Raw genomic sequence first — 15625 nt, forward strand, 5'->3', positions numbered from 1 at the left:
GTATGCATTATGTAGATGTGACAGTTTATCTAGGATAATAGAATGGTGGATTTAGCTTCCGGACTCAAAGACCCCTATCTACGATGCATCCTGTGCGAGAGATATTCATGTCTGCTAGAAGATTTTTCTCTCTTCCCTTTTCCTTTTCTCATATTTCTTTCTTTTCTTTCTTTTCTCCACTCCCTTCTACAACGGTTGCCTTATGTTGCTATTGGTGGTTCTTATTACACTCGGGGATGGAATGTTGCTCCCTCGATATTACTGCGATACTACATGATGTATGACCAGATGGATACCTTATTCTTTGTTTTGATTCCCTGGAGTGTATTACCTTTTTTCTTCTTTCTGTAACCCCTTTGAAATTTCTAATAAATCGGAATTTAAAAAAAAAAAAAAATTAATCCTTATTGGAAGCAAAACCAGCCTATTGGGTTTATTTAACATTTTACATGATTTTCTAGTAAACAGTGTATGAAGATACAAATTACGGAAAGATCCTGAAAGCCCCAGGTCCCAAGCATTCTGGATAACAGGTCCCATACCTGTATTTGGCCAAAATAATATACAGTCCATAAATATTTAAACAGAGACAACTTTTTTCTAATTTTGGTTCTGTACATTACCACAATGAATTTTAAATGAAACAACTCAGATGCAGTTGAACTGCAGATTTTCAGCTTTAATTCAATGGGTTGAACAAAAAGATTGCATAAACATGTGAGAACTAAAGCCTTTTTTAACACCATCACTTCATTTCAAGGGCTCAAAAGTAATTGGACAAATTAAAAATAAAATAAAATGTTTATTTCTAATACTTGGTTGAAAACCCTTTACTGGCAATGACAGCCTGAAGATCAAGTACAAGGTACTGTCAATGGGAGATGGCCATTCCTTAATTCTGAGCTTTCTGGATAACGGGTTTCCAGATAACAGATCCCATACCTCTAGAACCCAGGGGCGCTGTGCCAATGAGCGCAATTGCACTCTCCGCCCTAGTGATGCACCCCCCTCAGACCCCTGTGAAGTGCTGTAAAATAATGGCCTCAAATCCTGCATTTAGGCAGCATAAAATAAAGCATACATCTTTAAACAAATTTTCCATTTATTTAACACAGCTTTTTACACAGTTTTTCTGGTGTTAATTGTTTTTAACAGTTTGATAAATAAACCCCTAAATGTACAGGACCTCATCTCACCTTTAAACCACTACAAGCTGTCTCAGGTCTCAGGAGATGATGTGTCTTAAAGTTGTCCTCCCTCCTGCCCAGGAATAAGGTATCTGGAATATAACCTTTCAACATGAATTATTGTACAGAAGGCATCACGATCACCCCATGAGAGTCTGGGGAAAACATCTTGTCACAGTTTTTCTCCAACTTGTCTTTAATATTTTCTAATCATATGTTGACTTTTTTTACTCAAATTTCTGATGCACTTAAAGGAACAGTAACAGCAAAAAATGTAAGTAATAAAAATATAATTTACTGCTGTCATGTGCTGTTGAAAATGGTGTGTTTGCTTTAGAAACACAAATATAGTTTATATAAACAAGCTGCTGAGTTTACAATGGGATTCTTCAGAACATATCTGTTATCTACTGTTTATCCTGTGCTTGAATGGCTGCCCCCATGGCTACACAACAGCTTGTTTATATAAACTATAGTTGTGTTTCTAAAGAAAACACACCAGTTTTACCAGAGCAGCACAACTCTATATTATATTGTCATTCCTTTAAAACACTTTAATTTTTTAGTGTTACTGTTCCTTTAATAGACCATTGGAGGCTACTAATAGAGATTTAGATGAATACACATATAAAAATGCATTACTTGTTTCTTGAAACCTCATATGTTTTTAGTTGCAGGCTTTGGCCTCAGAACTGAAGTCAGGTTTCTCTGAGGCAATGCAGGAGCTATCTAGAATACAGCATGGAGAGTACGCTCTTGAGGAGAAGGTCAAGAGTTGCCGCTGCACTATGGAAGAAAAAGTTACAGAGGTGAAGAATTCACTGAACAATCTCAAGGTCGGTTTTAAAGATAATAAAAATCCCCAGATATCATTCAAGAGAAACTTTATTTTAAAGTATGCTGTTTAAGTATAATAGTTGTGCATATTTTAGATGTGGGATATTTTAATTGGGGTGAGGGTGATATGAAATTTAAATAGCTGTGAGCCAGTGTGCGCAGGTGCTCCAATAGCAATGGGGGAGAAGTACACAGATGCAGTGGCAGCGACTTGGGGGGATCAGGCCCTAGAGATCAAGTTCTCCAGTGGCCCCCAGGTACCCAAGTTTCGACACTGATTAAATGCACATATAGAGGTGCTTGCAGGACCAGATTTGTGGAGAGGCCACCAAGGCCTGTGCCTGGGGCAGCAGGATTTTAGGGGCGGCATGCTGCCCAACCACACCCACATACAGAAACACTGGGGATGCGCAGGAGATACGATAGTTTTTTAAATTTCCTGTGTTTCAATCCCCATTGAGCAAATAAAAGGGAGTGGACAGGGGCAGGGGGGACGGGGGAGACGTACGACAGTGGGCCTAGGGGTGCCCACTATGTAAATCCTGCCCTGGGTGCTTGTAGGCCAGTGTTGTCACTAAGTTGTTGAAGTTATGACCCCCGCCAGGGGTGCTCCACCAATGAGGCGAGTTGAGACAGCAAAAATGCCGCTCCTGGTAACTAAGAGTCGAATTTCTGTTTTCCAACCCAGAAATTCGGCTCTTCTAGTGCAGAGAGCACAATTGCACTCTCTGCACTAGTGACTGGACCGCCCATGACCCACTCCGGCGCAACATGGACCACGGACCACCCCCCGACCCCCTCCGGCGCTGAAAGGTGCGTGCCGTGGGGAGGGGCGGGGATGGCAAAATGAAGGCCGCCTCAGGCAGCAAAATGGACAGGATCGCCCCTGACCCAAGAGGAGTGTGCAGAAAATATTGCTTTCACAAACTCCTTTTTCTGTTAAGTGCACTTAAAGAAAATGTGCAGTCTTTAACAAATTAGAGGGGAAAATGGGGGGGAAAACTCTGCTAAGGGAATTGGGTATTATCATATTATAATTATAAAAATGCAACAGGGTGTCCCTACTTAGAGAGCCTTCCTGACAACCCATAGTCTTGAAACAGACTCAACCCTTAGATTATAGTTTCTGCATAATCTAATATTTAATAAAGTTACAAGTATAGTAATTTGCTTTTCAAATACAGTTACAACTTACCTCTTAATGTCAATGTTAAAACGGCTTTTTTTTCTTTAAAAACACAGATATATATATAAATATATATATATATATATATTTATATATATCGATATAAAAATACAAGATTCCTCTGCACTCAACCCATTATCAATATTTTTAAGACAGAGACATTTTGAGCATACTGCTACTGAAAAATGCCTTACCCTTTCAACAAAACAGGCATTGTTTGTCCATATATTGCAATATATTTAAGCTGGCCAACTATGTCAAAGTCATCCCATATCTGGCCAGTCCTACGCTTCATTTTCATCTGATTCATTAAGAATTCTATTGCTTCATTATACATTTTCCATATGTATTTTGTGGTCACACCCTCATTGCACCCCCGCCTAATGATTTTAAAAATTAGTGGTGAGCACAACTTTCCCTTGTTTGTTATAGTTTATACTAACTCCATGTTGTAGCTCCCACCCTTCTCAGCTATAGTCAGGTGATCCCACTGGTGTCTAATAAAAGGGCAGCCAAGTATGGAGGTTTACTTTGAAAGCAGCAAGTAAGTTGCAGGTAAAACCTAGTCCCTTTGTAAAATGTATAATGAAGCAATAGAATTCTTAATGAATCAGATGAAAATTGAGTGTAGGACTGGCCAGATATGGGATGACTTTGACGTAGTTGGCCAGCTTAAATATATTGCAATTTATGGACAAACAATCCCTGTTTTGTTTAAAGTGGACCTGTCACAGGCACAAAAATCTGTATAATAAAAGTCCTTTTCAAATTAAACATGAAATCCAATTTCTATTTTTTATTAAAGCATTCATAGCTGTTGTAAGCTCATTTAAAAATCTCAGCTGTCAATCAAATATTGTCTGCCACTCCTCTATGCCCGTGGCATAGAGGCGGGGCAGACAATTACTTTCACTTTCCATTCAACACTTCTTAGATGTCACTGTTCTCCACACATTCCCTCGTTCTCTTTACCATTTAATTGTGTAGCCAGGGCATGGGGATGGACATAGGGTCCCCCATTCTGGTGCACAAACAAGATTCTGAGATGATGCAAGGCTTTCCTTAATAACAGTGTACACAAAATGGCTGCTGCCTGCTTGCTATAATTTTGAAATTCCAGACTGAAGGAAGCAACATTCAAATAATTTATATCTTGTAATTAAAGTTAATTTTGCTTGACTAATGTGATAAAATAGGATTTTGAATAATTTTTTTGGGTGACGGGTCCCCTTTAAAGGGTAAGGCATTTTTCAGTAGCAGTATGCACAAAATGTCTCTGTCACAAAAGGAATGGTGCACTCCGTAGACAAAATTAATACCTGGGTGACAGCATGGGAAATAAGCAGTGAACAGGGTTTTAGTGAAAAATTATTAACACAGGTGCTGGATGTTTGTTTGTTTTTGCTCCTGAGGAAGATCCCTGTGGGGGATCGAAACATTGAGGCTAGATAATAAAACATTTTTTTGTTTTTTCACTAAAACCCTCTGAGTGTATATATATATATATATATATATATATATATATATATATATTTATTCACAGTCCATGAAAGCACTCACAGCAGACGCCATCCAGCGTGTATCAAAAGGTTATTTATTGGTGCATGGTGTATCGACGCGTTTCGGCTCACCTGGAGCCGTCGTCAGGATAATGACAGGAAGTGTAGCACATCATTATATCATCCCCTGAACCAATCAGGGTCAATCCCTCATTATAAAATCACATGTGTGAATCATTCATTCATAAAAAATACATATATTAAAAGTGATAGTGCTCATCTCAAGTGTGAACTGTGAACATAATTACTAGGTCTCCATCCAAACTCCATGTGTTCAGACATCAAGTAAAAATTTTGTGAACATATAAAAACTTAGTACAAAACCTCTCAAAAAATTCTCAAAAAGACCTTTTCTAACTAACTTTTAGATTTTTCTTTTTAAAATTACCTCGTAAAATTTTTTCAAATATCCCTGTAGTGAATTTTACATATTAACACACATTAATATCCACAATGTCTCATAGAAATAGATCAAAGAGCTATCTATTAAGCGGTTAACTATCCGTTAAGTAATTAACATTGCCAGCCAAATATTAAACAGTATATATCTGAACACATTGTAGATAAAGGGAAATGGGAGAAAAAAGGGGGAAAAAATAAGAAAAAATGGGAAAAAAATTGGGAAAAAATTGGGAAAAAAATTGCAAGCCCAAACATTGGCAGGATCAGGGCCATCTCCATATATACTAATATGTAAACATGGCTTCTACTGTCACCTCTTCACAGTTATATTAGTCCTTCAGGGCATACTGAATATTACATCTGAGCCATCCATCAAACCAATCATTTACTGTAAATTACAGATCAAATAAAGCTTGCCAGCGAGTACATTTCATTTAGACCTCTCGGGGCCACTGTATCCAGAGTTCGCATCCACTTAGCCTCCTTTTGTAATAAAAGTTTGGGCCTATCCCCACCTCTACGTAGTGGCGGGATGTGGTCAATGAGTATCGCACGTAAAGAGGGCAGAGGATGTTTGCATGTCATAAAGTGTCTAGCCAAGGGGGTATCAGCCTTACCAGTCGCCAAGGCCGCACGTATGACAGAGCGATGATTATTCATGCGAATATATATATATATATATATATATATACAGCAATATATTTTTATGCTTATTATGTGACCAAGAAAAAAATTCTGGTTAAAATTAATTAAATTCAATCATTGTTGTGTTGATGATCTAATTGTGTGTATTTGTAATTGCTGTGCACTTATAGTACAGTATACAGTGTTTTCTTCCTTTATTGTGAGTTTTCTTTCCATGTCTCCCAGCTTAAAATTACAGCCAAGATTTCAGCTCTCAAGCCAAGTCTTTATACTCAAGTCACAACACAAGCAACAACTCTTTGCTCATACAGTATAGTCAGCATGTTATTCTAAATGCATTGCAGTCTGATGTCTGTATTTAGTCTGCCCTTGTCCCTGCAGATTTCAAAATACAGTGTGAGCCGAGCTGATGATGCACAAATAGTTTATGGTTCAGAAACCATAGTACAAAATTTGCTTGTTGTTAATGTCATAGAGTTAAACAAGGCAACCACAGGAATAATGCAATGGCAGTGTTAGGTTCACCTGAAATATTGATAGGAATCCTCAGATTTTCCTCAGGGAAAATCTTAAAGGGAATGTCAACCCTAAAAAATATTTTGCCTAATTTAAGAAAACATAATACTAAGCAACTTTGCAATATACATTTTTACAAAATTTCAATGGTTTTTAAAGGGGCTGCTCATCTTTGAAATTATTTTTTGTATGATGTAGAGATGATGTAGAGTTATTCTGCAATCTGCAATTTTTTTTATTATTTGTGGTTTTTGACTTTTCTCCATTTGGCAATATCAGCAATTTGGTTGCTAGGGTCTAAATTACCCTAGCAACCATGCATAAGAGACTGGAATATGAATAGGAGAGGAGTCTGAATAGAAAGACGAGCAATAGAAAGTAGCTAAAGCAATCAATTTAAAGCTTAACTGAACATTTGTTATTTCAATGGGGTCAATGACCCACATTTGAAAGCTGGAAAGAAACCAAGGGGGTTATGTAATAAAAGGCGCTAAGTTTGCCCATGGGCACTAACCCATATCAACCAATCAGCAGGTAGCATTTACTGGTCAGCTGTTTAAAAGCAACCATCTTATTGGTTGCTATAGGTTAGTGCTCCTTGGCAAACTTAGTGCCTTTTATTACATTTGGGGGTACAAATCATTAAAAAACTATAAAAAATAAATAATGAAGACCACTCGAATTTGGCCATTTATAACATACCAAAAGTAAATTTAAAGTTGTTATTTGTATATGTATTGCTATTGAAAGCAGTGTTTGTCAGGCCCAGATTTGTGGCGAGGCCACATAGGCCCGGCCTAGGGGGGGCACATTTTTGGGGGCGGCATGCCGTCCAGCTGCTCTATGGGGAGCACTGGGGATGCGCTGCTCTCCTCTTCTTCGGGGCGACTAATCTCCCCGAAGTGCCTTCCCCTGCCTTCACGCTGGCTAGAATGTAAATCACCAGCAGAATGGCACTCGGAGCGGTTCGTTTTCCGAAGTCGCCCAAAGTTGCCTACATTCTAGCCGGCGGGAAGGCAGGGGAACACTAATCTCCCCAAATCTGACCTCTCTGCCCTAAACCCAGTTGAGTGTACAGTATACGTATCTATATATGATAAAATTATGATAGCAAACATGATAGCAAATTATGATATCAAAAGCACATATCACTAATATTTATATTGGTAATCCTGCCAACTGACAAAGCAAAATCAAAGGCTGCTTACAAAGTGTCTCTTAGCTGTCCCTTGCCATATCTAACCTTTCATGGGGGGGGAAAAGATAACTGATTATTTTACAATCTTTATAATACAATGGTTGTCTGTTAGCCTGTTTTCTTAGAAAAATACTGATTGCTTCCATTTTGTGTCTTTTTTCTTTTTTTTTACTGCTGTCACCTCAGGAAGAGGTGAACACAGCGATGGCAATGATTCATGCCATAATTGCAAAGCAGGAGGAAATGCAGCAGAAAATCGAACAACTGCAGCAAGAAAAGAGAAGAGAGTCACGTAAAGTAAAAAACAAGTGGGTATCATTCAGGCTCTTTTAAAAGAGCTAAAGATTTCTAATGTAATTTACTCTTCATTTCACACAAAAATGTTCTACACCGTTTTGGGTAATATCATAGGAGTAATGCCCTACACCACCCCTGATTTACTTACTTAATTCTTGTAAGCCACCCCCATAGAAGAGACCATTCATGGGTTGACCTGTCATTTATCTGACCCTTAGGTTTGATAGTTGGATACTGACAATTTGGCCAAACAAAGTTGTTTGGGGCATTAATGGGGTCCCCTATGTGTCTTCTCTCTGTCCATCTTCTTATAGTTTATCTCTTTTTATTGATCATTAACAACAGATTACATTACAGTAAGTTATTTTTCAGTACCAATACAATAGAACAATTAAGCTATGTAGTTAAGTAAACATGGTGATGTCATAATATGTGAGATGTTATACAAACCATTGTCTAAATAAAAACAATCTTAATTACAACACAGTAAATGCAAATAAAATCAAGGTATAACAAACCTGAAATAAGATTAAAGTTTAAAGTTTGAATAGAATTAGAACTTAAAATTAAAATTAATGTTTAAAGACTAAAATTAAAATTAAAATATCTCTGCTCGAATTCTATTTAAATTAATAATGAATTCACAGTTTCTCCATTCTCAGTATGAATGTGTTGGCTAATATGCTTATATTACAAAAGAAAGGAATTCTCCCCAGAATCAATACAATTTAAAATAAACCTTTTTTTTATTGGCCTCTATTGTTCTAAGATAAACGGATCATATACCTTTAAAACGCTCCCTTAATTTCTGGTTCCCCGTTTTGCAACATATTGCCTCTTGTACGCACAGGTTATATAAATAACTCAGTATGGTTTCTAATGATGGGGGTATATCCTTTATCCAATGTAAATATATTGACTTACGAGTTGCAACCATTAATAAAAAATATAAATTTAAAATATCTTCTGAGATCTTTAATTCTGAATCTTTATTCTCTACTTGAAGAGCATTTTTCCGGTCTAATAAAGCAAACAATGGAGTAATAACCATGTCTATTTTGTTTTTTTCTCTAGCTAGCTGTTCAATTTTATACCATAACTGTCTACTATTTGGACAGGACCATAAGTAATGTAAGATGTCTATATTCTGTTATTCGTCTATTATTCGGTTATAATTTTGGAGACTTGATAATAGCTCCTTTGGTGAAACTTTAGATACCATGTATGAGGACCATTTTACACTAGCTTTCTCCAAAGCACTGTCCTTTTGAAAAGGTATTTAAGTATTCGTGATATTATTGATGTTTTATTTTTTAAAGGTTCTTCTATAAGGTCAGATAGAGAAATAAATAGAGAATGACTGATTAATTGTGATAATGTACTCGGGTCCAAAAGTTTAATACCATTTTTTAGTTGAGAGTAAGTTAGTCTATCTTTTTCATACAACTTATATAAGCGTTTATCTACCTCCCATGATAATGGAATGCCATTATCTTGGTCTATTATGTCTTTTATTTGGCTAATACCTTTCTTTTCCCATTTTTGCGACTGTCCATCTTCTTGAACACAGAGCTGTATTCATGATGGCAACTGTAGGTCACTGTGCTCTAAAATAGCGTGCAGATACACAGAGACCTGTTTCAAAGCAAATCATCATCTGCTTCTTTTATATTAAGAATAGAAATTTTAAATTGAAATACACCAATAATTGCATTGAATAAAAGCTGCTTAACTTGACCTATGTATATGCATTTTAGCATACTAATAATTGTAACTATATTCTCTAAACTCTAACCTCAAACCAAATTATAAACCAAAAAAATATATATATTTAAGGTAGCCTAGAAAAAAATTCCCAACTGTTCCCAAAATGGGTCATTTTTTTTTAAATAGAAGTAGTTCAATGTCCTTTTTTTATAGATACTGGGGCGTCAGTATAGTAAAATTATTTTAGAATGCATTTGAGGGTGTGCAATTAGCATGTCATTAGCTGTGAGTGTTGTTAAACTAATTATGATAGATTTCCATATTAATAATTTAGGTCATCATGATTCTAATTAGATTAGATGCCGCAGTAGAGAGCACTAAGCCTAAAAAAAAATAGATTACGGCTAGAAATATATAACTTGATTAGAAACCTATTAATAATAGACTAACGTATCCCCAAATCTTAAAACAAAGAATTATAGCTCATTGCAAGTCCAGTGGCAGTTTCCACCTTCAAAACCCCACTTTTCTCAAATTATTAAGAAACAATACTAGCAATAGACTGATGGTTTTGATGTTTGCTAATTTTAAAAGCATGCTTTTGCCAGAAGGTTACAGAAAGAAGAACCCATGGCACAGCCTCAAGTACCACCGAACGGCAATTTCCTACAACCCAGCCTCTCTGAATCCACAGTGGTTAATCATCACTTTAACAACATTGCACAACCATCCCCATTTGAGAAAGGTATGTTGGGGGGTAATTTCCTTAAGAAGAAAAACAAGCTAGGAATACTACTAATAAATCCATTTATTACTTCTTAATTCAACCTTGTCTCCACTATCCTCTCCATCTATGCATGTAAGAAGCTGAAGATTGTTCAACCCAATATCCAGAAAGAATTACGGGAAGGCCATCTCCCATAGACTCCATTTTATTTTAATTATACTATTTTATTCAAATAAATGTTTTAACAAAATTTTTATTAATTATTCCCTTTATCTAATAAAACAGAGTCTTGTACTTGATCCAAATTAAGCTATAATTAATCCTTATTGGAGGCAAAACAACCCTAATGGGTTTATTTAGGGGCACATTTACAAAGGGTTGAAGTGAATTCGAAGTGAATTTTCAAATTCAAAAACTTTGAATTTTGAAGTAATTTTTGGGTACTTCAACCATCGAATAGGCCAAATTCGACTTCGACTTTGATTCGAATTGTAAATACTTTGAATATTAGACCATTCGAAAATCTTTAAAAAACTTCGACACTTCGCCACCTTAAACCTGCCGCATTGCTATGTTAGCCTACGGGGACCTCCTAGAACCCATAGCCGACATTTGGCTACGTTTTTAGAAGTCAAAGTTTTTTTTTGAAAATCGTTCGATCGATCGAATAAATCTATTAAATCAAATTAAAATTGTTCGATCGTAGAAATCGTTCGAGTTGAACAATTTGAACGATTTCAACTAATGATTTTAATTGCATTGAAAACTGCTAAATTTAATCGAAAATAAACTTTGACTATCGGATTTTTTTAATTCAATAGTCGAATTTCGAAGTTTTAGCACTTCGAAATTCGACCCTTAGTAAATGTGCCCCTGAATGTTTTTTTAGCAGACAACGTACAAAGATCCAGATTACAGAAAGATCCATTATCTGGAAACCCCCAGGTTCAGAGCATTCTGGATAACAGATCCCATACCTGTAATAAAAAAACAAACGTGTGTGAGGTTCTAGTGTGGGCATTCAGGTCCTTGTACAATCAATCATGTTCTGTAAATGTTGTATTTAAAAATAAAATATTTCTATGTTAAGCAATACAGGTATCTATGATGTGGAGTCCGGTTAGCCAGAAAATTCCCAAATAAATAATTGTCATTTATTATTTTAGAAAAGTAATTCTTGATTTTTTACAGGTAGGAATTTTATCTATGTATAATTCCACTCACTCTGTGCTATTTACATGTTTTTCCATTCACACATACAAACGACTGATCTCTGTCCACTGTAGGTCATGTTATGTTGTGTATTATTTTGCCTTTCTAGTCTTCATTTTTTTCTCTTTATATGTCTTGCTTTTAAACTCTTTTAAACTCTTATAGTACCTGCTTCCAGGCTGGTGACTGCAAATGACTGCAACATGGCTGCAATTACAACTGCCTGTGAGTACATAAGTCCTGGAAAGCCACAACTGATAAATATGTAGACATTGTTACAAACTTATTATTGTTTATTTAATTAATATTTAATCATTTCATTTATTTAATTTTTAATATTTAAATATTTGATCTGGGAAAAACATTTTCTTAACAATACTCTGCACAGTAAGCCATCAACTGCCAGGTTTTATTGATTAGTTGTGGTTCAATTTGTTAAAAGAATGATCAGACACTTCCAGATTTCAGCCTGTATTATAGCTTGAAATCTTGAGTGGCTGCCCCATTAGGGGCAGATTCACTAAAAGATGAAGTGGCTAATGCTGGTGACAATTCGTCAGCGTTACCATCTGCAGGGACATCGCCTATTCACTAACAGGGGAAGGCGTTGATTTGCTAGCGAAAGAGACCGTCACTAGCGTTCGTTGGCACTCTATTGCAAGGCGACTTTTTGCTCTGGCAAAGGTCGTTACTCCGCAATTTCAGTAAAGTGTGAATTTTACTGAACGTTACGTCTTTCACCAGATTTGTTCAGATCTTCCTCAATCTTTTGTCACTTAAAGTTCAAAAAACGCTGGCCACTTTTCCTTTTTTAAGCGGAATTGCCTGCAAAAGTCCTAGCTTAAAGGGATCCTGTCATTGGAAAACATGTTTTTTCCAAAACGCATCAGTTAATAGTGCTACTCCAGCAGAATTCTGCACTGAAATCCATTTTTCAAAAGAGCAAACAGATTTTTTTATATTCATTTTTGAAATCTGACATGGGGCTAGACATTTTGTCAGTTTCCCAGCTGCCCCTGGTCATGTGACTTGTGCCTGCACTTTAGGAGAGAAATGCTTTCTGGCAGGCTGCTTTTTTTCCTTCTCAATGTAACGGAATGTGTCTTAGTGAGACATGGGTTTTTACTATTGAGTGCTGTTCTTAGATCTACCAGGCAGCTGTTATCTTGTGTTAGGGAGCTGCTATCTGGTTACCTTCCCATTGTTCTTTTGTTTCAGAGCACAAGTCACATGACTTGGGGCAGCTGGGAAACTGACAATATGTCTAGCCCCATGTCAGATTTCAAAATTGAATATAAAAAAATCTGTTTGCCCCTTTGAGAAATGGATTTCAGTGCAGAATTCTCCCATGACAATATCCCTTTAAACTTTTTTTGGGTGACCGTTTTTCTCCAGACATTTCATAACATATGGAACATTCATTTTACAGTGGGCTCATGTGTAGGGCAGTATATTAACTATCTTGTCTTTATTAAGGTTCCCTGGACACTTTTAATAAAAAGTGGTAACTTCAAGCATTTGCACCATTTATAATAAAGACGTCCATACAACTTTCAATTACACACCCTATGCAAATTGACCTAAGCGCAAGATCACTAGCGCATTTACAGTAGGCACAAACGAACGGTAGCGCATCTTCGCTATGAAATGTTCGCACTGCCGAAGTAACGCTAGCGAAAAGTTGCCAGCATTCGGCACACCGGATGAAACTTTGCATATAAGTCAGTATATCGCATTTGTGCCTGGCAAAGTGGTGTGAGGTGTGTGAAGCTGACGCTATTGAAAATTCACCTGTTAGTGAATCTGCCCCTAAGACTTCACTTCCTTCACTTCCCCTAGGACTAAAAGGGCATATATTCAAGGATTGTCATGGAGAGGCATGTACTAGGGCAAGATTAAGGGACTAATAGGTGTGTAGCAGCATAATGTAGGAGAAAAGATAGTGGTACACAAAGCACATGTCCCAATATTTGCATAGACACCAACCACTATGAAAGACTCTCAGGCATGTTTACTAACATTGGAGATAAATATCTGGAGAGATTTCTGGAGATGTTGCCCATTGCAACCAATCAGCAATTAGATTTAAACAGCAACCTATAGGTAAGAAAACAAAAGCAAAGATCTGATTGATTGCTATGGGCAACATCTCCAGAAATCTCTCCAGATATTTATCTCCTATGTCCTGTAGTAAATGGCCTTGGTGATCTACTAATTTTTATAAAGACCCTGAAGCTGCAGCTACACCAGCCCTATTAGTAATCCAACCCTGCCTGGAACTAAACAGACAAGCCTGTAAGTCTTAACTACACTGTTAATATAAATATACAAGGCCTACATGGGTGCATCTCCATATAAAATGGACCATACTATACCATGTTATCATTGATTTTGCTGCATCCAGTTAACATCACTTTGCAAATGGAACACAGCTATCACAGACAGCGGGTATGATAGAAAATCCTGTAGAAATATCCTATGAGGCTTGGCCAGAAAAATGACATTCTTGGGGTACAGAGATAAAGAAGCCAAAAGTAATCGAATAATGGCTGATCAAATCACTATTGTTTGCCCTTGTGTATGAAAAGATAAAAAGATTTATTCCAAGCCTGTTGCTAGTTTAGAAATGTTCTTCATGTCAAGCCAATGAAGAACAATGGTAGCAGCAGGGAGTTGTGGAAGTCGTGTTTTTGTTCATATAAATGGCATATGATTACTCATCAATTTTTATGTTATAGATTAAAGGTATGTAATGTTATTTTTAAAGCATACGGTTTTGAAAATGATTTGTTTATATTTTTAAGTAAAGATGATGTTGTTCTTGTTATAAGATCATCATATTATTTTAACCAATTGCATTAATTATTTTTAATTTAAAAATTCTTCTAAAATAATGCAGCAAGCAGTATTCTTTATTATGTAGTCTGTATACTTTTTCCCTTACATACATCAGCTAGAGTCACCCAGGAAGATAGTGAGAAAAGCTACACGACTTCTACACTAATTGAAACACAGCAAAAAGCCTACATGCCTTCACATATCTGGAGACAGCCAAAAGATGAAAGAGAAAGCAACGAGGAGAACTCTCCCAAAGAACAACCAGACAGGATAAGAGATACAGGCCGGAACAGAAGTGCACCCGTTGAGAACGTATTAAGTGAACCTACAGGTTTTGGTAGTGTGAAATTTAATCTTATTATGAAAACATTGTATTGAGTGGCAGCTGTTAAAAAAATCTAATTCTACAATTGTCTTTTGTTTCAATTTAAAGTAATTCTAAAACCTCATTTATTTATTTACCAATGTAGTTTTTCAACTGACTAAATACATATACAACTCTATCGCTAATAAATACTAATTATCAGATATAGTGTATATACTTGGATGAGATTACTGTTTGTTATTATGTTGATGGTAAACACCGAAGGCTTTTGGCCAGGCTCGGTGCTATCAAAATCTTTGGAAAGTCCGCCGCCCTTTGACCTAGTACAGGTATGAAATCCATTATCCGAAAACCCATTATCCAGAAAGCTCAGAATTACGAAAAGGCTGTCTAGCATAGACTCCATTTTATCCAAATGATCCAAATTTTAAAAAGTGATTTCCTTTTTCTCTGTAATAATAAAACAGCAGCTTGTACTTTGTCCCAAATATGATATAATTAATCCTTATTGGAAGCGAAACCAGCCTATTTTGTTTACATGATTTTCTAGTAGACTTAAGGTATGATGATCCAAATTACGGAAAGATCTGTTATCTGGAAAACCCGAGCATAAAAGGATAATAGGTCCCATTCTATTCAGAATACTGTAAATATCTATAGGACTATGAAGAACAGTATGATTATCATATGACTAAACCTAGAGGCACTATGGGTTTCCAAAGTTGTGCAGCATACGACCCCCCTAAAAATTCTGTCGCCCTAGGCCCAGGCCTTTGTGGCCTTTCCCAAAAATCAGGGGCTTTTCAACACATATTATAGAGTAGGTCTAAATCCTTAAAATATAAAGGCTCATGTCCGACCACAACTGAAGTTGCGTTTGTGCAAATATCCCCACAGTCAGTTGCACATAAACCCTATTTATTAAAGTATTTGCATCAGGGTACCTTCAGCACCCTGCATTAATAGGCGCAGCTCACTTATATTGAAAG

The 15625-nt window shown here is 36.5% G+C and overlaps 1 protein-coding gene across 5 annotated transcripts in view; it reads left to right on the top strand.

Annotated features, from left to right (window-relative positions):
- The window catches only part of arhgef33.L (Rho guanine nucleotide exchange factor 33 L homeolog), a 61952-nt gene that overhangs the window by 22893 nt on the left and 23434 nt on the right, over positions 1-15625 (top strand). For 4 of the 5 annotated variants that reach the window (XM_041562688.1, XM_018262240.2, XM_041562687.1 and 1 more), the window contains exons 3-7: positions 1859-2023; positions 7717-7838; positions 10143-10279; positions 11639-11698; positions 14427-14648. In XM_041562688.1, the coding sequence (XP_041418622.1) occupies positions 1859-2023; positions 7717-7838; positions 10143-10279; positions 11639-11698; positions 14427-14648 (706 nt within the window). The remainder of the gene's footprint in view (positions 1-1858; positions 2024-7716; positions 7839-10142; positions 10280-11638; positions 11699-14426; positions 14649-15625) is intronic. The other variant, XM_041562686.1, reaches the window with a different exon arrangement.

This window comes from Xenopus laevis, chromosome 5L, assembly GCF_017654675.1.
Source record: "Xenopus laevis strain J_2021 chromosome 5L, Xenopus_laevis_v10.1, whole genome shotgun sequence".
NCBI lineage: Eukaryota > Metazoa > Chordata > Amphibia > Anura > Pipidae > Xenopus > Xenopus laevis.